This window comes from Harpia harpyja, chromosome 5 (assembly GCF_026419915.1).
Source record: "Harpia harpyja isolate bHarHar1 chromosome 5, bHarHar1 primary haplotype, whole genome shotgun sequence".
Classification (NCBI taxonomy): Eukaryota; Metazoa; Chordata; class Aves; order Accipitriformes; family Accipitridae; genus Harpia; species Harpia harpyja.
Window position 1 is genome coordinate 61,616,163 of NC_068944.1, and position 21,253 is coordinate 61,637,415.

At 33.7% G+C, this 21,253-nt stretch overlaps 1 protein-coding gene across 1 annotated transcript in view; it reads right to left on the minus strand.

Annotated features, from left to right (window-relative positions):
• The window catches only part of CSMD3 (CUB and Sushi multiple domains 3), a 767,625-nt gene that overhangs the window by 78,855 nt on the left and 667,517 nt on the right, over positions 1 to 21,253 (minus strand). The window contains exons 48-53 of the mRNA XM_052787755.1: positions 20,161 to 20,349; positions 19,618 to 19,764; positions 16,860 to 17,048; positions 9,512 to 9,697; positions 8,584 to 8,778; positions 6,668 to 6,841 (exon numbers count right to left, since the gene is read on the minus strand). Of these exons, the coding sequence (XP_052643715.1) occupies positions 6,668 to 6,841; positions 8,584 to 8,778; positions 9,512 to 9,697; positions 16,860 to 17,048; positions 19,618 to 19,764; positions 20,161 to 20,349 (1,080 nt within the window). The remainder of the gene's footprint in view (positions 1 to 6,667; positions 6,842 to 8,583; positions 8,779 to 9,511; positions 9,698 to 16,859; positions 17,049 to 19,617; positions 19,765 to 20,160; positions 20,350 to 21,253) is intronic.

Sequence of the window (21,253 nt, forward strand, 5' to 3'; positions counted from 1 at the left end):
TTCAAGCTGTACTAAAACTGTTCAGGATGAATGGTAATGTTCTTTCAAATCTTTTTTAATCCATGGCCCACAGAGAGACGTTCTCTGATGAATTCCTTGAAATGGCTGAATAATTCTTTAAAGATGAAACATCATATACCTCATCTGAAAGTCTAGTTGTTGTTATTATGCAGTAGTATTGAAGAACAAAGATGTTTAAAGACAGTGAAGAGGAAGAAGTTAGTTGCTTGTATGTTTTTCCAAAAGTTTTAAGGATGAAAATAGTGGCAGAAAGTCTACACTTCAAAGAATACATAGCCACAGAAACCTTTCAGTGACTGAAAGCTGATTGTGAAAATATAAAGGTTCCTTCGTCCTTACCTGATAGAAATTTAAAGGTACACTCACCCCTGAGTATGCATATCTTTCTCTCATATAAAAGAGTTGAAAGATAACTTTACAGCTCTACTGTTCTACCTTGCTCTTCCAAATACATAAATTGCATATAAAGTAAATATGTATATATTTCAGTTCCTGATTTAATTGATCCATGACATACATAAATTTAATATCTTTTCATACCTTCTAATTTGATTACCTAACCTCCCCACAGGTGCTTTCATTCACTAATGTATACACATCTTATAAACTGGTTTTATCAAAAAAACTTTTCGTCCCTTATCACATTATCTTTCAGTTATGAATTGACTGGAGGTGCTAAATGGCAGATCCTTACCTGTCCCACACACCTCTCCACAGCACTGATTGATTCATGCACTGCATATTCTTCAGTGTCAGCTTACATGGATGCCCTGCCCCAGCAGGTATGTCTGCTACTCTTTGTACCCTGTTGACAGCATTGCTCTGTACAGAACTGTTGGATAGCTGTTTTCTCATATATCATCATATTTTCTTTGTGAGTAGCAGGCTGTCACCAATGACTCACTCATTAGTGTTTGGAATTGGTATTTTGTATGATAAAAAGGAAGAGAAAGTTGAGTAAAACCGGGGGAAAAATTCCTCAGCTAACAAGTCACAGGTTGTGTCTACATTAGCATTTTGGTTCAGATCCTCCTTGTAACTCTTAAATGTGCTGAGTGGTTTTGCTATGAACAAATCAGCTTCCTTTCAGAGGAAGCACATTGAGAAGCTCAACTTGTGGTGCACAAAACAAGTGTTCTCCCTCCTTTTGGAGACAAAGGGGTCAAAATTATTGACAGGTCCTTTTGACAGCTTAGAACCATATGAGTAATGGTGACATTTAGCCCAGAGCACTAGACCAGATACTGTCCAGCGAAAATTGTCTGAACCATATGTAATGCAGATATAGAGAATTCAGAACTAATTATTTGTCTTATGATCTGCTCCTTTCTGCTGGATTATTTATTACTGCAAAGACACAGTATGTGAGGTTTACTATTTCTCTTAGGAGAAGAGATGAAAGGTATTCCTGATACTATTGTGGCAAGTATCAACAAATGCTGACATTTAATGCTCACTCTAACCCAATTAGCTTTTTTCTGCTACCTGTCTGTCTTTATTTAAAACTGCTCTAGTATTAGTCATGTATTGGAAACACACCTCCGTATGTCTTATTGATCAAGTAAACTCCACGCTTCATTTCTGCATTTTAATTCATATGGATACTTAACATTTTATAAAGGTGTGTTCAGTTCTCCAAGTGAACTAAATATAACATTATTTAATAATGTCAAGATTAACAACAAAATACGAGATCTTATAGACCTTTAAAAAATTTAATCATATTTCATTGTTTATCTTGATTTCAGATTTAATACTAACTTGCAGAACTGAACACACCTATCATTCCAGCAATTGCTGATTCTTCCTAGGACATATGTAGGAAATTACAGCAATGAATTTTGTAAATAAGGGAGAGAGTATCAACAGATCTGTTTTATCAGTATGTTTAGATGTCAGGAGGAATTGAGAAAGAAGAAGGAATTAAGAAATGAGGGTTAAGTGTATTCCAGCTGAGTTGAAGTGGGTGGACTCACAACTTAAAAAATGTGAAAAGCTGGAGTAAGCTCACCAATCAACAAAAAAAGTTTGCATAAGATGTCTTTCCTCTAATGAGTTTGAAAATTGGTTGAAAATAGTATTTTTTCTCAGTTTTCACATGGTTTTCATTGATGTGATGTCTAAGCATCTACTAAATTACTTTCAGTCATGCAACTAACACAACTGAGAGAAACTCAATAAAACTAGATATCTCCCAAAGAGAAGTATGAAACTTTGTACATTACATTAACAGTGAGCAAGGTCCCTAGAAAGAAATCAGAATGCTTTGGAATAATCTAAGAAAACAGCTGCTGCTTTTAAGTATAAGAAGAATTGGATCCAACAGAAAGGCTTCTCAAAGCACACTATATTTTTGTTTCTTAGCTTTACTTTGTTGTTTTTTTTTTTTAACTAAGTTTTCTGACATGGTAACCAAAATAATACAGGAAACATTTTAAAAGCCAACAAATGACCTCAAGAAAATTCATTTCAGCACATACTCATCTCCACCATATCAACTTCTATACACAGTCACTTTAAAAATTGTGCTGCTTTCTGGAAATGTCTATGTATTTCCTCCTGCCAAGCTACATTAGCCAAACAAAAAAGTCCTGATCCTGAAATCAGGATGTTGTAAAAGTAATGATCTTCTGACAGTGCTTCTCCTTAGAGCTAATAAAAAGTCTGAAGATAGTGCTAATGAAGCAAGGGAAGAAAATCCAGTGTTAGAGAAACTGTAGGAAATGTTGGGAAATTCTATTCATCATTCACAGTTAAAAATCAGTTAAAAAATCTGAAAGTAATATGAAGTTAACAAAGTAGACCTTATTTATTTCTGCCCTGGGGAATGCTCAGTTTAATAAATAGCTGATTACAGGCATTAAAATAAATAAATAAAAAAACCTCAAAACTTTTTTATAGTCATGAAAATATGTTTAATTATTGTTATTCATTTCAGTAAATTAAAGCAAATAAAATTAATGTAATAAAATAATGTAAATATGCTAAGTTTTCATATAAACATAAACAGAACAACTTATTTCTTCATCAAGTATTTAAATATTTTTCACTGAGGAAAGTGTTTAACAAAATACACAGATTTTTCAGTCTCTTTTATGAATAGGATATTCAGTAAAAATCTATTCTATGTTTCTGAATGTTTCTCCAGGATTTATTACATAGACTTTCCCCCAGAAACTGATTTAATGTTTTCAGTATAGGAAAAGATCAAGCACAAGAAATTATGAGAGGCAGTCTGTAACCTTGGAGACAAAACAGTCATGTTTTTTGTCTTTGACTGTTATTTTAAAAGACTGAAGTGATTTTTTTCATACTTTTTCACCACAGAATCTTGTGAAACATTTATTTGTTTTTAAGTCTTCCCAACAGAATTACTTCAGGAGCTCTCTGTTGGGGGTTTTTTTGTTTTTTTTTTTTTCAATTTGAACATTGTTTCTTCTCACCAGCTATGGAGAACAAGAATACTGATCCAGAACTCAATTTCCCACTACATTCAATGAAAGATCAAACCAAGATCACTACATTAATATGATTACTCACACAGTACTACATCGTTATTTAGGTATTGTGGGAAAAAAAAAAAAAAAGTGAGGTTCAGAAAGGAGGACAGTTGTGTTAAATGTTCTAATTCTCTTTGCCATTTACTGTCTCCTGAGATTCAATACCCATAAAGTACTATCCTTCTCCTTTTAATAAAAGAAGCAGGAATGAAAAAAAGAAAGACAAAAAAGGGCTGTGACAGCTATCAACATATTCTGACATTACTATGGCCGTCATTAAAATCATGCACTACTGTCCACAATGTCATGGGATTTTATTTGTGTTGTAATACAATTTGGATTTTAGTCAATATTTTTGGTGATTTAAAGCTTACCTATGTTCTTGTTCTCTTCTATTTCTAATTAGGTTCAACAGTAACTAGTTTTAGGTTCCGTTGATGATACTTATATTCTTATTTATTCTACCTTTCATAAATTTTTCAAATTACACATAACGAGAATGCAAAAGAAGTTGTCTAACACAATGATTAAACAAAACAATTTGAGTAGCACTTTGGAAAAAATAACTTGTATTTTTAAACAAAATGCTTGGAAAAGGATATTATTTTATCCTGTAGGGTTTCATTAATGTCATCTAAGGGTACACTTAAGGGCATCTTCAATGTTTAAAATAGAAATACACTGGTAGCCACTTGAGTCCAAGCATAGCTAAATTTTTCAGCAAGGCTCTAAGATAAATGTTAAGAAAGGTTTACAGCTGTGAGCAGAAAAGCTTTAGAAGTAGAAAGTGACATAAAAATTTTTTTCTTACTATTTTTCAGTGACTGAAAACAAACACTAGCATTTATTCGTAAGTTGCACAAAAACATATTTCTCGGATCGTTACAATACCTGCTCTGTATATCTTCCTGCTGTATTTTATCTCCTTTCTCCCACACTCTACCATTTCTTTCATTTACTCTGCTCCCTCCACCTTCTGACAACATTTTCTTTCTCAACCTTCTTAAACAAATTTCTGACTTCTGATTTGTCATTAGCTGAACCCATCCCTCTATCTTAAGTCTCAAATTGCTTGTTGAAGAAACAAGAATTGAACTGAGTTAGTCTGAGTCTTTCCAGAAAGCTCATTCCTGCACAGTGCTGTAGCACAGCAGGCAGTGTTGCTGCAAGAGCAGTTATGGTAGTCATTACTCTCTCCCTTTTTATAAATTTGCTCTGTCGCTAGCTTTTTTTTTTTTTTTAAACAAGCTATGCATGCTTTTTTGTATGCTATATATGATGTATATTACATTGTATTTCTTTAAGTAAAACTTGTATTCATGCTCTTGTCAACAATTTGCCACCGTTAAAGCTTTGAAGACATACATTTGAAAATTTACTGTAGTCCTATTAGTCTGATACAAAAGGTATCTTTTAGATTACTGTTTCCTCCTCTAGTCATATAGGTGTTTTAACACATTTTCTTAACTGTTTATTGTTACTGGACATTATAGTATATGAAATTAATAATAACAAATCTCTTCTGACAAGTAAAAAAGTTTTGTTTTATCTGAAAATTGATGACTTCAGGGTCTTCTTTTAAGTTGCAAGTAAAGATTATGCAACCTATTACTATTATTAAGCTAATATTACATTTTTGTTTCTACAGGCAAATGTAGGATAAGTTCAATTCATTCTGTATTGACCTTCACTCGGCATAAAGTTATTCTGGCAAAATTTTTAAATGCAAGTATTTTTCCAAGGTGCTGTGCTATTCACAAATAGCAGACAATTTGGCTGGTTTTAGATTAATATTTCTCTAATGAAAATTTTTACATTTCTCCAAACTTAAATAGTTGTAACCTTTGCAGATAAACCAGTAAAAATGAAAAAAAAAGTCAGAACATTTTAATTACACACCTATTATGCTGCCCCAAAACTTTTAGATTTAAAACCATCTGTCTTACCATTTCTGCTAACTTACTTAGAAGATAAAGAAAGTCAAACATTAAGATCTTTTCTTTTTTCCCCCCTCTGATAAATGGTTTTCATTGTAAAAGTGAAACATAAACAAAGTCTGTCTGTTCCCATCAGCTATAAGTCAGGAAACATTCCAGCTTCAGAACTGTAGCTTGATAAGCAACACTTTTGCTCATTCATGAGTCATTTAAATTAAGCTTAAGTGAAGATTTGCACCAAATAATGCTGCATTACAGAAGGAAAATTATTTGTGATGGAGAGTGGTCTAAAAAGGTAAATGGCAATCTGCACAAAGAGATATTGCAACAAACCCCTATATTTAATAAATATATTAGTTCAGATTCTTCTGAAAGTCTCAGTTTAGGGATACTCTTTTATATTCTCATGCCCCCACAAATGACAAGGTACAATATGCCTTTCATATTGCATTCTAAAATCAGAATACTATCATAGCTTTGATTTCAGCTGAAACTAAAATGTTAATCGCATATAGAGTTAAAATCAATGTCTCTACAGTTAACACAATAACCCAGATCAAGGTACACCTGATAATAATGAATTAAAAAGAAGCCCTTCAAATTGTTTCACTAAGATGACATGTTCATTTTATTCATAAACGATTTAGGGACTGGTATCTGAATATTTTAAATAAGTGAAGATGCCTAAACATGTACAACTGAAGGGTGTCAAATTCTATAAATAGTGTCTGGATAGTGATTTTCTCTCAGAAATAAGGCTGCAGTGTTCCTGTCAAAGTTTCCACAAACTTTTTTTTCTTTCTTTGGTTTTTTTTTTTTCCCCTTTATCTTTTGCAAGTGTACAGATTCATTCTATAACATAACCACTGAGTTCAGGTCTACTATGCAGATATTTTACTGAGGACATGTTTTATAACTGACACATCTGGAATCAGTCTTGCTGTTTATGTATAGGTCTACTTTAGAGACATATGCAGCAATCCAGTGACACAGATTTTGCATGTTGGGAAGATACTGAAAAAGGGATTCAGTCTGTGGAAAGGTAACCATAGTTATAATTTGATAAGAAAAACAATCCAGCCACACATGTTTTTAAAATGCAGAATGCTCTTCAACGTCTGTGCTAACAGAGACAAGCTGATTCACTTTGTTTACTTTTGTCTGCTAGAGAGAAAGAAAATAGGCAAGCCATGACAGTAGTATCCATACCTAAACATCTGCTCTCAGTTCCACTCCAGAGTCCAGAAGACAGACATTCCCTCACTGCAGAGCCAACTAGCATGTATCCTGAGTCGCAAGTAAATATAGCTGTAGATCCGTATGTGATTTGCGTTCCAATCTTATTCCCATTTGGAGGTGTAGGAAGTTCTCCACAAGAAATAACTTCATGGCAAAACCAAAACAAAACAGAAATGTACAGCTGAGTATCACAAACACACATACAATAATACTTATCAACCAGTAACACTTATCAACTAGTCAACGAGATAAATAAATTTCACAGCTTGAAGTATTTTGCTGTGTAGAAAAAATAGATGAAAAACTCTGCATACAAAGACTCTTACTTCCCCAGAAATAACACTTAAGAAAGAGGCAGGGGAGGACCAATTAAAATTGTCTCTGTAAAGTTAAAAAACCCCACCGTTCAGAACATTATTAATTCCTATTTAATTACCTTGGGTTTATCAATGATTTTTTTTTAATATTGGAATGTCACAATTGTTGCTATTTTAAAAATTATGTTTATGTTTCTTTGGGAAGGTGTCATTTTTATCTTTTAGTTCATAATGAAATGCTTGCCTAGCATTCACACAGTATGTTGTTATAATGAGTGAATGATGCACATGGAATTCCTTGCTATTTATTTAAAATTCAAACCATCTTTTCATTCAAAATCATTATTTTAATTTAATAATTTTCTTTTAAGAATTAGCAGAAAGAACTTTATTATTAGGAAGCAAGATGGTAGATTATCAAAGGGTGAAAGCAGCTAGAGCGCTTTATGCTAAAAAAAAGTAAGTGCTAATATTGCAAACAAAAGTTCCCAAAACATAGTGGAAAATGTTTGTCTTTTAAAGAAAAAAGGGTTACAAATACACATATACTATGTAAAATATCTATATACACAGAGAAAGAGATAGATACAGACATATACACAATATTTTTAGCACTAGCAGAGGTGAAATATTGCAATTAACTTTTAAAAACCCTCTAGATTAAAAATTAAATTTCCAGTAGGTTATAAAGAACTCAAGGTTAATTTCCAATATAATTAATCTGTCTTCGGAATTGCATTTTTCAGCCCCTTTTTTTATTAGTTTCATATATATTCTCTATAAATTCTAAAAATATTCTAACCCACAGTTATCTGGCTTATCTACACATTTGTTTCCTGCTGTTTAGGTATGTATGGATTTATACACATATATGCAGATCCACAGTTTAGATACATGCATCAAAACCACAGTCATATCCCATTCTATCAGAGTGTATGTCATGTGGTGTTTCACAAAGAGAAAGAAATCTTAGGCTACAAAGTACACCCAAACCCCCACAATTTTGAAAAACAGATGCCTAAATTTAAATACATAACGAAACCTGCTTTTCACAGGGGTGACGAAGGGGATCATAACTGTAGCCATACATTTAGCTTGTTTGAAGTATCCGAATATTTATTACTTATTTTTTTGAAAAGTAGCTACTGCAGGTTATCAAGATACCAGCTAATGGTAGGAATGATGTGCACTTACACACTATATGATAACCAGCTGGAAGGAGAGATTATTTTCTTTATCAAGTGTGCAGACAGGATACAAAGTTTTTGCATTTTTCTAGACTATACAGCATTCCTGACCTAGAAAAATATATAGCAAAATGTTCTCTGTTACTTATTTGTACCTTTATAGATTAAGGGACCTTTAAAATCCAGAAGTGTGCTTACAGATATTTCCTTGTCACTAAACCTAATGTAAATAATAGCCTCTAGGATTCCCAGGAATTCCAGCCAGGAAACTTTTTTTTCCAATTAACTGATTCCAATATTTAATTAGTTAATTTCTAGTTCAGCCAAATAAAATATTTTATCTGAAGTCTGTACAGCAGATGCAGATACAACATGTACTCACTTTGGCAGTAAGGCCGCTCATTCCTCCAACTCCAGGTGCCATTAGCAAGACACTCGATAGATGCTGGTCCCAAACCGTAATACCCTGGATCACAGCTGAAAACTACTTTTGTTTTATACTCATAATGTGAACCATTCACTATTCTCCATCTTCCATGTTCCAGTGTAAAAGAATTGATGCTTGGACATGTAACAACTTCGAAAATAACAAAAACACATAGTCATTTGTGGCTTAGTACAGGCAAATTAGAAAAAGGAAAAAGGGAAAATCCTTGAAAAATATTCTAGGGTATGTTTTCTTTCCTTTCTAAAATTCATTGGGTGAGATAACCCAAATCTTAATGTGGATCAGACACTCTGACACTTCTGTATCAGTCTTATGATCACCTGGGTTTTCATACCCCATTTGTAACTGATGGTATCCACTTCTCTTTGGGACTGAACATGCATTTTCTCTTCAGTGATGTTCCACCAAGTTTAGATGGTGTAGGATTATATTGATTTACTGAATATAAATAATAAGCAGCAGTTTCAAACAAGTATCCCAGAGTACCAGAGACTTTGTGATTCTGGATAATAAATAGGGTTTGTTAACAGTATATGAGCTGTGCAGCTGTCATGGAAGAGATGGCTTTTGCATAAACCTCTGCAACTATTAACTTTGAATTAGCTGTAAATTAATTATCAGTTTGAATGTATTCTGTAATCTCTAGTGTATTTCTTCTGCTCTCACAAAATGTTTCAATATATATCTCAGATGCATATATTTCTAATATATATATCACAATAATTTAATACCAGCGATTATTCATAGATTAAAGTAACCTGAAGCTGAAAGTTTAAGTAATGACAACATTTGTGCCTTGGATAAATAAACAAAATGTACAGCCAGGTTCTTACTCACTGGAGAGTTTTTACAAGTTACTTACCTACACAGCGAGGTGTTTTATTGTGATTGCTCCAGGTACCATCCGGCTGGCAGACTGCAGTAGTAAGTTCCTTGGCTGATAGTCTATATCCATCATTGCAAAAATAAGTAACACGGGTGCCAACTAAGTAATCTGTAGTTAATATCCCACCATTTAATGGAGCTTTAGGAATTCCACAAGATATTGCTGAGTAAAGAGAAAGACATAGTTATTTTATATCTTCTTAACCATAAGCTTCTGCTCATCTCAAAGAGTTTATGCATTGTAACAACAACAGTCTTAAATTCATAAAAATGACTTTTTAACTCATTAATGTGTGTTTTAAGCCTACAAATAAATTCCTTTAAAATTTTAGGGAATTAAATCTCAGGAAGTTTTTGTCTTTTGATGGAGGAGGTTAAAAATAAGAACAATGGCTCATAACTCTGCAGCTATCCACTCAAAATGCAGAACAGAATCAAAGAAGCGGGAATAGAGAGTATCTAGAAAAAATATGATCAGCATGGTTGAATGAGTAAAGCACCAGTCTGAGACATTACGAATCTAGTTTGTACTTCAGGTTTCTTCCATCAGATGTACTGTGTGACCTCTGGCAAAGCACTAAAATTAACTTTCAACATTCTATTTTCCTCCTGCAAAGCAGAAAGAAAATACCCTTTTGAAAATATTGACAATTGGCAAATGAAAGTGTAAGCCACTTTTTTTTTTTTTTTTTAATTATTCAGCAGAAAGAAAGTACCAAGAGAAGATCTAGCTCTAAATAATTCTCTGTCTTGTTTGGGAATAAAATAAAAACTATCTTTTCCACATTTTAACTCCATACATCTAATGCAGGTCAGATCCAAAGGTAAAAGGGCTTAGGCTCTTAACTCTTAAGTACTTTACTTTGAAGTGGAATCTTGAACCCTAAGAAAACACCTATCCTGCCTACACAGAGATATGAAAAGTTAAGCCTCTCAGACTATGCATAAATACTTGATAAAAAAGAGTAATCTGGTTTTGCCCCTATTGTGAGCTGATCTGACGTAAAACAGGTCTGCTTCATAAGCAATATAACAGCAGTGTGGCACTATACCAAAGCTAATAATCACAACTGAGACACAGGTAAAGCACTAATGCTATCATAACTTGCAGAACAGAGGTGATAAGATCAATGTTAAAATATGCTTGAATTGCCATAAAAAGAAACTGCATATGACATGTAAATTTTAAAAAAAGGGACACACTGTACTGAAAAGATCACAGAAAACTATTATTAATTTGTTCATCACCTCATCTGGGCATCCATAAAAACATATACCTCATGGGTATCACAATATCTACTGGCAACTAGAGACAAACACACATTTAGAAGAAAATAAGAAAACAGTGATTAGAAGACAGTGAAGGCCCCAAGAAAGTCATTGAATTCCATCTTCCAGAGGGTATGAGGACATGATCCCAGAGGGCTAAAAAGTGACAAGGTAACTAAACCAGAAGGTCACTCTTCCACTTCTTACTGAACATCTGACAAAGCTGTACAATTTCACCTGATATAACCAAAGAAAGAAACTGAGCCTCTGTTGTGGTTTAACCCCAGCCAGCAACTAAGCACCACGCAGCCGCTCACTCACTCCCCCCCCACCCAGTAGGATGGGGAGAAAATCAGGAAAAGAAATAAAACTTGTGGGTTGAGATAAGAATGGTTTAATAGAACAGAAAAGAAGAAACTAATAATGATAATGATAACACTAATAAAATGACAATAGTAATAATGAAAGGATTGGAATGTACAAACGATGCACAGTGCAATTGCTCACCACCCACCAACCAACACCCAGCTAGTCCCCCAGCGGTGATTCCCCGCCCCCACTTCCCAGTTCCTATACTAGGTGTGACATCACATGGTATGGAATACCCTGTTGGCCAGTTTGGGTCAGCTGCCCTGGCTGTGTCCTGTGCCAACTTCTTGTGCCCCTCCAGCTTTCTGGCTGGCTGGGCATGAGAAGCTGAAAAATCCTTGACTTTAGACTAAACACTACTGAGCAACAACTGAAAACTTCAGTGTGTTATCAACATTCTCCGCATACTGAACTCAAAGCATAGCACCGTACCAGCTACTAGGAAGACAGCTAACTCTATCCCAGCTGAAACTAGGACAGCCTCCATGACACTAAAATGAAAACATATGACCAAGTTGGTGTTTATTATATCTCAAATTCCTCCATAGCTTGGATTGCAGCAGCAAACATTAGGCAGACCTATCCATGCAAAGAGGAAGGTAACCAAAAGCTGGTATGACCAAGGTATAATCAAATAACACTGTTTACTGCGTAACTGGCCAAGCTAACCTCTTCCCTCAAAAGCACATGTTAATGATAAAAAGTTTTAGGCAATAATAGAGCTGCCAGAACTAAGTCCACTACCAGTTACATCAAGGCTAGCATTCAGCAGGGTATAAAAACTAATATCCACCTGCAAATGACTTGTAACATGTGAACAGCTGCTGCTTATCATCCTGAGCACCAACAAATGCTACAGCACTATTTGTTCCCAGACTGCAAATTCTGTCTCTTTTAGCAATCAGCAAAATATATATACGGTACTTTCTAGATACAGCTTGAGATGTTTTAAATCTACCATTGAGATTAACTACTCCTTCAGTATTCAAAAATCTCCATTAATGACTTGATAAATTTTGGGTCACACTATCCATCTTAACAGAATCAATCTTGTGGCACAAGGAAAATATATCCTTCCTTTAACCTTAAATTTTAAGAAACAAAAAGCACACCAAATGCTTGATAACAGCCTTTTACATAAACAACAGAGCTCCCAAGGAATCAGTTAATGACATTTTTAGTTTACAGCCATTATGAGCTGAATTTTACATATGTGGAAACTTGCACAGTATTTTTTTTTTTTAGTTGAGGGAAAAAATGTGAAAAGATCAAGAAAAAGTATTTTTAACATCTGACAACTTGACAGGAAAAAAATGACAAATATGGAACATCTAAAGTGCCCCAAAACCGGGTCTATCACAGAAATGTTTGGTCATTTTATGTCAGCTTTGGCAGTACTGCGGTATTGCAAATCAACAACACAATTGTAATCACAACTGAAACAATAAAATCTATTCTTTGTTCACACAGTTCCAATTCCAAAGATATACACATACGGCCCTTGGAAGTCCTTGATTTTATTAGTTCTCAAATACCACCAGCACATTCTAAAGACTTATCTGAAATTTCAGAAATTATTATAGTATTAGGATGAAGTTCTTAAATATCCTTCATTAAATGTTAAGGCACTATTAAAAGTTTCTGTGATGATAATTTCCCAAACAGAAGTCAGACTATTCACACTATAAAGGACCTCTGATCCTCGGATTTGCTCTGCCTCACTTAAGAACACTTAGCAGATGTAGCTACCTTTCACATCTCTGGGATGTGAGAAAAAAAATCTGAGTACCAATGCAGACATCAGTCTAGAGCTGAGAACATTTACCAGGAGAATTTCAAACATAGGCGAGACTACTGAAACTATTCAGTGACATACTCCTCTGACCTTAACTGCTTGGACATTTAACTTGCGAAGAATTAAGAAATTTTATGAAAACTAAATTTCCTGTAGATTGCCTTACAAATCACTTTAAAGGATGCCAACTATTTTTTTGGCATTTAATAACTTACTGAGTTTTCACATCTGTCCCAATACAGCCATGCATTTGGAAATAAACAGAAGTCTATTCTGAATAAATACAATACTTATTTATGTTACACATAGCTATATTAATTGTTCTAATGTATACAAATATGACTATCTCAAACTTATAGCCATGTCTAAAAAAAATGTAAAGGTAGAAGGCATTATGCTTTACACATCAGTTATTTGCTCCAGACCACTACAATTGTATTTTAGCTTAATTTTTGAGAAAATCATAACTCATCAGGTATCATACCTAACCAGGTGTTCTTGGTATTCTCTTTCTTTTTATTTTTTTTACTGCTTTAGTATAATTTGCATAACAATCACCAGTTATGGAACACTTATGTCTGTTGTTACAGGCAATTTAGATTACTGACCTAGAGAGAATTCTTCTAGATACAGTGTTATGTTTTAAACTTTACTTACTTAACATCTCTACCTAAAATTGATTTCTGATGAGGCCTGTGTGAGACAATGTTTATTTGCAAGAGAAATATTTCATAATTAGAACCAAGAATCATGTAATCCTGTGATAAAAAAATAAAATGTAAAAAATAACAGGGAGATAAACAAATGTTTTAAAATACTTTGAATCTTCTGAGATCTACGATCAGTTGTAAATATTCAACCGTTTATATGAATTCATGTTAATTCTTGTGTTCAGTTAGATTATTGTAAACCTATTCATTCTTTCAAAAGTTTACCATAATCAGACCTCATAATTTAGTTAACCATGGGATTCTTTTATTGACTTGTGATCAGAGACTTAATATCATTAAAACTGAGATGGATACCTGGATGACAACACTTTCACATTATGATTTATTCAATGCATGTCTATATAAACAGAATAGTTAATATCTAAAAGTTAGAACAGTAAAAGTTTGTAATTAATTTGCATTATTGTTACCATTATACCACTACAATATTAGATTTTGAAGCAGTTTCCTTTTACTTCTTTTCATGGCAGAAGAAGGGTGCTTTTGCATTAACTTTGAAACAGGTTTCAATTGCTGAAGTCTGGCTTGAGGCATTTCTTTTTGATTCCTTACTACTGCATTGAGTACTAAGATATGTTTAGTTCTATAAATAATGTTAAAAAGGTTTCATCTAAGGTTAAAGCATGTATCTGGATTTTTCAGGTTCTGCCAGTCCTGTAGTGCAAGTGATTTGAAGAATGGCTGGTATTATCTAAGAGGTTCAGAGGTCAAGGTTTCTATTCATATAGGTATAAGAATGAGAACATTAAAAATTGCTCTAACATTATTCATGAACTTGGAAAAAAAAGCTGTAGTGGAAAAGGCTACCGGCATTCATTAGTTACAGGAAAGGATTCAGAAGTGATAATAATGGTAGAGATAGATAGAAAATGAAAAATGTAAAGAGAAAGCATTATTTTAAATACAGTCATTAAATATTCTGCAGGCAGTAAAAAATGTTTGCCACGAAATGGACTTAGTGTTGCTAAAAAAACCCAAACCACCACAAACCACTAGCTGTGCTGATTGTAGAGGTATCATTAAAGAATTCATAAATTTTGAGGCTTTAGATTTCTCATTTCCTATAGGATAATGCCAGTAACTACTACTGTGATTTGACTGGTAATCTTCATTTAGGAGACAGAAATCAAATAGATTAAAATGAGATACATTGGTTTTAAAGAAATTGCAAATATCTTTTTTTTTTAACTTGCACTGCTATGTAAAAAAAAAAAAAAGCAGCCTAATACTTTTTTTTCGCTGTGTTAAATGGTCATCTGTGCCAATCCTACATTCAGATGTGTGAAAGAACTGATTAAAATGGCTTTGCTAGTTATGCTATAAATGATAGAGAATGTGAAGTAGAAGGTAAGACTGTGAAGTCATCTGATATCACCTGGCAAAATAGTTGGTAAATTCTGACTGACAATTATAATAGTTGTTAAAACAATGCTCATCCTCTATATCATGAAGTTCTAAAAACCACTAGCCCATATTTAAAAGAGTTGGAACTACTTTAAGATGAAGCTGTACTGCTCAGTAGTAGGGGGAATGGCAAAGCCCTTGTGTCTTGTAAACACCCCCTGTGACAGAACATGAGGGATATTTACTGATGGTGTTCTCAACCTTTTGATACAAGAGAACATATCATGAATCTTCTGTATCATCCAGGTATGGGGGATAATTTTCACCTCAGCAAAACAATGAGAAGCTTAGATGTATGACTGATGTACGGAAGCAGCTTAATCCTGAGGGGTTTTGCAGTAATAATATGTCTTTAGGCTGAATCTGAAGAGTTTGCTGTTGTGAGTTGCAGCTACGTATCATGGCCACAAACCACTTCCCGCGCACAAGGACTTGCTGGAAAAATTGAATAAAGTTCATATCATGTATCAAAGGTAGCCCTCATTAAATGCATAATTATAATTAACTGGTATTCAATACATACATACATTAAATAATTTTCAATACTCTAACAGTTGGTACCAACAGTCTTTGTACTTGATCAGACACCATGAAGTTACTAAGCACTTAACTCCACTTGTTCCTAAAGGATTATCTGAGTATTGCAACTATTCTCATTACTGAGCTCTACTCAGTATGTTGAGAATAATCATCTTCTATTTGAATTTGATAAGTTGTTTGGGTTTTTTTTTTTCATTCCACATTGTTTGATATATCTAATTAACAGTCTGATCAAGTTCTACAAATAACTGTCATAAAGGCAGTCCTTAGATTACTGATGAGGACAAAAAGCTAAAGAATGATACATAGCAAATGCATTGCTCATACTTCTTTTCTTTTCTTGAGGAGTTTCAGTTTTTAAAAACATAGGCACAGTTTTTATATATTAATAGAAATTTATCAAAAAGTTTTGAAACTGAGATTGTATCACCTTTGACAAAGGTTAGGTAGTTTTTCTTTAGAAACATACAGTTCAAAGACTTTTTGTCAAAAAAAAAACCTCATGGGAAATTAACATGGAACATTCCTATAGCACTTATCTCCACTGGTCAACAGGAACAAAATGTACACACTTTGAACAAACACATCTGCAAATTTTCATTATAAAAAATTGTTCTAATAGTTAACTGAAGAGTGACATAGGTAAGTTACCAGAACAATAGCATTCTTTTCAGGAAAGGAAGAATTAGGATACAATCATGATGGGTATTAATTAACAATTTCCTTTTCCTTGTTAGGTAGAATATGTTTTGGTTTTATATGGCAGAAGAAACTAAATATACAGTTAACCCGATGAATTGCAATTTAAACCATGAAAGAACAGAATGGCATTATAGGCAATGCTTTTTTGGTCCAGTTTCCTGTTCTTGGAAATGTAGCAAGTTTCAGGTCTTTCTGTTTTTTATATAGTTCTTGGATCATGATAAATGAACTTTACTGAATATTTAGTTTTAAATGAACTTTTTGAATAATTTCATATTTGTCGGGTTTTTTCCCTCACAGTGAGGATTATTTTTAGTATCTGCCAGTCTTAGCAAGTTCTGTTGAAATACCATTTCTTAAAAATACATTTGTTTTTGTAAGTTTTACTAGGTAGAAAAATTTTGGTACAGAGGCAAGACCTGCTATTCATTTTAAGTCAAAAACCTGATGGCTTACATTAGAAAAGGCAAAAGAAAGTTTCCTAGGGTGTATTATTTTATAATGAAAGAATTTACCTTGACAAGCTGGGACTGGAACATCCCATGAGTAATAACCATATGGAGACTTCCTGCATACAGCAGTACTTTTCCCAATGAGCCGAAAACCTCGATCACAAGCCCAGCGAACCATACTGTTGAGTTGTCCACCTGTCTGACTGACAATGAAACCATGTGGAGGGGACTCTGGAGTACTACAGTAGAGAGCTTTAAACATAAATATTGAATAAATGAAACATGCATTTAGAATCCGGATGACAATTCTCGACAAATTCTTATTGAATTCAGTGGACATCTGATAACAAGCTGAGAAAATGTCACTAGAAGTTGTTGTATTTTGTATCCTGATCATGCATGCACCAAGCAATTTCACTAAATATAAAGGTGAAAGAATAGGGCTTTATAAGGGCTTCAGGTTTTAGTAGCCTGAAAGGAAATACAACAATATCTCACTTCTAGAACTGTTTTTTTTCTTCACCATCTTCTTTTTTAAACCAAGTAAGTAATAGAATTTTAATTAATGATGAAATTTATTGCAATTGTATAAATTTCAGGAGTATACAATTTTTTTCTAAAAAGGAAACATCAAGGGCATACTGCACAGAGTTCTTTTTAAATAATCTTTTCCTTCTGGTCCTAAATAAGTTATTTCTTTTGGGTTCTGTGATACAATGAACTGAAGTGACCTAACAAATCTAAAATAGATTTTAATCATATTTATGAGTGTCACCATAAATCGCTGGCAAAAACATTGAATCTGCTTTTTTTGTGTGTGTGTGATTTACTTAGAACACAAAAAGTCCTACAGAAGTCTTATTTAGATACTATGAAAAAACAAGTTCAGAAATCTTTATGAGAGCAAAATGATCTTTAAGAGATATAGTTGTTATAATCTGAAAGGATTTACATACTTTAAGTCTCTCTGACATTAAAGATTGCTTACTTATTAAACCATCATTATGCTTATATTTCTTCTAAATCTGTTGTTCATTAAGTCCATGAGTACAAAGTCACTTGGTTTTGGTTACCTCACCAAAGGAGTGGACCAGAAGGGACTTACAACCTGGTAGCGAGTTCAAGATAAATGCTGTTTGTTTAAGAATTTAACTTGGTCTCTCATCATTTTGGTCCATGAATGAGCCATGACTGGTTAGCCAAGATGACCATTTTCCCATTTTGTAGGAAAGAAAATTAAGTTGGAAGTTTGTTCAAGTGCTTCCTTCATGCTTTGAAGAAATGTGGGTAATAATTGGTATCTATTTTCTCAGGCAAATAGAAAAATGTTGATTCACTTGCTCTTTAGGCCTTTCCATGTCCTATGACTTAGTTCAGGTCAATGGTTTTCTCAGGCAAAGGCTTCCTCTGATCAGGGTAGAGTCATGTGGCTGTTTACTCTTTATTAAAGCAAGCGGCAGAATGAGAAGCACTGCCATATCTTTCAGAGCACATACTATGAAAATATTTTCTTCCTTACACTAAATTGCTCCTGCCTTATACTCTTGGAAGAACCAGACATAGAGACACCTCTACTTCTTTATTGTGTAAGAAAATATACTGGTAATTTCTGAGTGATACAGATAACTAGTAAATATTTCTTGTCTACCTCTCAATAGTTCTCTCACTGCCACTAGGGAAAGAGTTTTAAGAACTTTCTCTTCTTTCTCGTTTAACACATCCAATAGGTACTAAAGACGATGAAAATAGGTACCATATAATATTTTGTGTCTAGCCAACAGTGAATTTTATCTAGCTATACAACAAACATTTTAACTCTGAGAAAACTTTCCTCTCCTAAAGGGAAGGATGACACTGATACTGTTTTACAGACTGTTGTGAGCCTAATTATTCTTCTGCAATAATGCACTAGCCAAAAATTGAGTTAGAAAAAAACCCCAACACAGCAGAAAGAAGAATTTTATATTTATTCCCTATTGCTTTCTCCACTTGGTAAAGTGAAATTGTTTTATGCCAATAACTTCCCTAGTATCTACAGATACTATCCCCAGTACTTTTCATTCTGTGTATTTCATGTCTTTGGTCACGATAAAAAAATCAAATAGAGATTTTGTGTAATTGCTGTAAATCGCAACAGATCTACTTTAGCTTGATTAATGAATATTATTATCCTGTAAAAATGGATATAATATAGTAATTCTATAAAAGCAATTATATAAAAATCAATCCTTGTTAAGTATCATCTTCAGGCACTACTCATAAATATGTTCATCTGAATTAATAAATCACACACACACAATGTTGGCTTTTTTGACATACTAATTGATCTCTTCTAATACGGTGTGCTGCTTCCATTGAACCTTAAATTAAAGAGTTCAATCCTTCAGGGTCTTGAATTTTTCCACCTTATAGCTGCTCACTCCTGCCTTGTTGCCTCCTCTTCCTCTGTCCCACCAAAAGTGTTAATGATGAATTGCATAAATATCCAATATGAAGAACAGAGGCACATGAGCGCAAATAAATGATGGGAGGGAGAAGGGGGAAGCTGCCTCTTTCATCTTTAGGACTGGTTTATGCCATTTCAAAGTCCTGGAAAACATTTGCTTAAATCTCTACAGAGCACCTGTGTTTCATACATTCTACTTAGGGTGTGCGGGGTTTTTTTTCCTCATAAGAACAGTATCATCAGGTTCATATATAAAACACATTGGGTTTCCTTTCAGTCTGGGCAATTAATGTTACAAAATATACCCTTTTCACATAAATAAATATGTTCCATATTGAAATTTTATACACATTAAGGAAAGTCTGATTTACATACCTATATATCTTATCCTGAAACCTTTTTTATTGGTGCCATGATCTGCTGACCACCGGAGAAATACTTCATGGCCATTGCTGGTTATATTTAGAGAAGACGAATAGTCCCCACTGAGAGAAATGAGCAGTGGGCTATGACTATTTGGTCCTTGATACAAGGAAGGAAAAAGGAAAAAAAAAAAAGGAGTTACAAAGTTTAAAATAACATACAATAAATTATATGCATAAAATTAATATACATAGAAAACATCCTCCAAGCAAATGGTAAACTAATCTGAATTAAAAATGGCAGTTGACATTACATGTTATACACTAGATAGTACATATTTGTTCAGAAACAAAATTATTTCTAAACATAATTAATGCAGTACCATTTTGAAACACAGTAATCCAACAGTTCTTTTTAGCACAAAAAGTCCAAATAGCTTATTTAAGATTTTTTATACTGACAAATTATGGTACATAAACAATATTGATTACACAGATGCAATGTAAAAATACATATATAAAAAATATCATCTAAATTTGTGCATCCTATAGTTACCATCAAACACCTCAAGTATATCAAATTCCTTTTCTGTCTGGAAGAATTCGAAGAACATGCTGATATTGTAACCCTTTTCCACAGTAATGGTCCATGCACACATCTGGAGATTTGGGTAGCTATCAGGATATCCAGGGCTCAGTATTACTCCTGTTGAATCCAGACGCATTTCATTGGCTGGACAGAGCACTGTGAAACAGAAAGATTGATAAAAAAATCTAAAGCCCACTATTTCTGATTCATGTGATTGGCAAGATTTTCTTGAGTTTAAAAGATCTGCATTACTCATTTTATTTCCATAAATACAGAAAGACTGATGACATTTTAGAAACAAAGTCAGTTAGTAGAAAAAAAATCTAAAGTAATGTTTATCTTGAAAATAATCCCTGCAACCCTCGGAAGTTATCAATTTGTGACATTTTTCTTCTTTCATTCTCTAGAAGATAAGATATTCTTGTAGGTTGTGCTTAAGTACTAAATTGTTGCATTGTTCAGAAAGTGAACCATAGACTTCCTCCCCCCCCCCCCCCGCCCGCCCTATGCTACTGTTACTGTCAACAATAATTCCAGGTAAAGTTTTGCACTGAAAGCAAAACTTGAAGACACTGTGATTTTTGGTTGTCAGGTTCTAAATAAAGAGTAATCAATCCTTCCCAAAATCTGTATAAAGGAGCACCTAAATTTTGAGATCCTCAATCAAGCTCCAAGGACGTTGATGTACCTACACACAATGTAAGCACTATTCAGACAAGCGGCCTTTGGTCTAGAAAATATAAGACACACTTCAGGCTGACATTTTGTTGCCCAGTAGGACTCAGTAGGACTAATTAGACAAGAAGATGATTTGTGCTAATCCAACTACCTAGTTTTTAGATTCATAGAAACCTCAGAAAATGCTAGGTTTTTGCCTTTACATGCATTAAAAAACACTTGGAATTCTATTTTTCCTTCACCTCACCTAATACAGTCCCATTTCTTTCCTATCTCTTACCAAAAGAAGCCGCAAAGAAGAGTTCTTAAAATCAAAGCCTATGACTAGCAGTCAAGTTGTTGGTGTTATAATCCTGAACGGGCTGGAGAATCTCAGAATGAC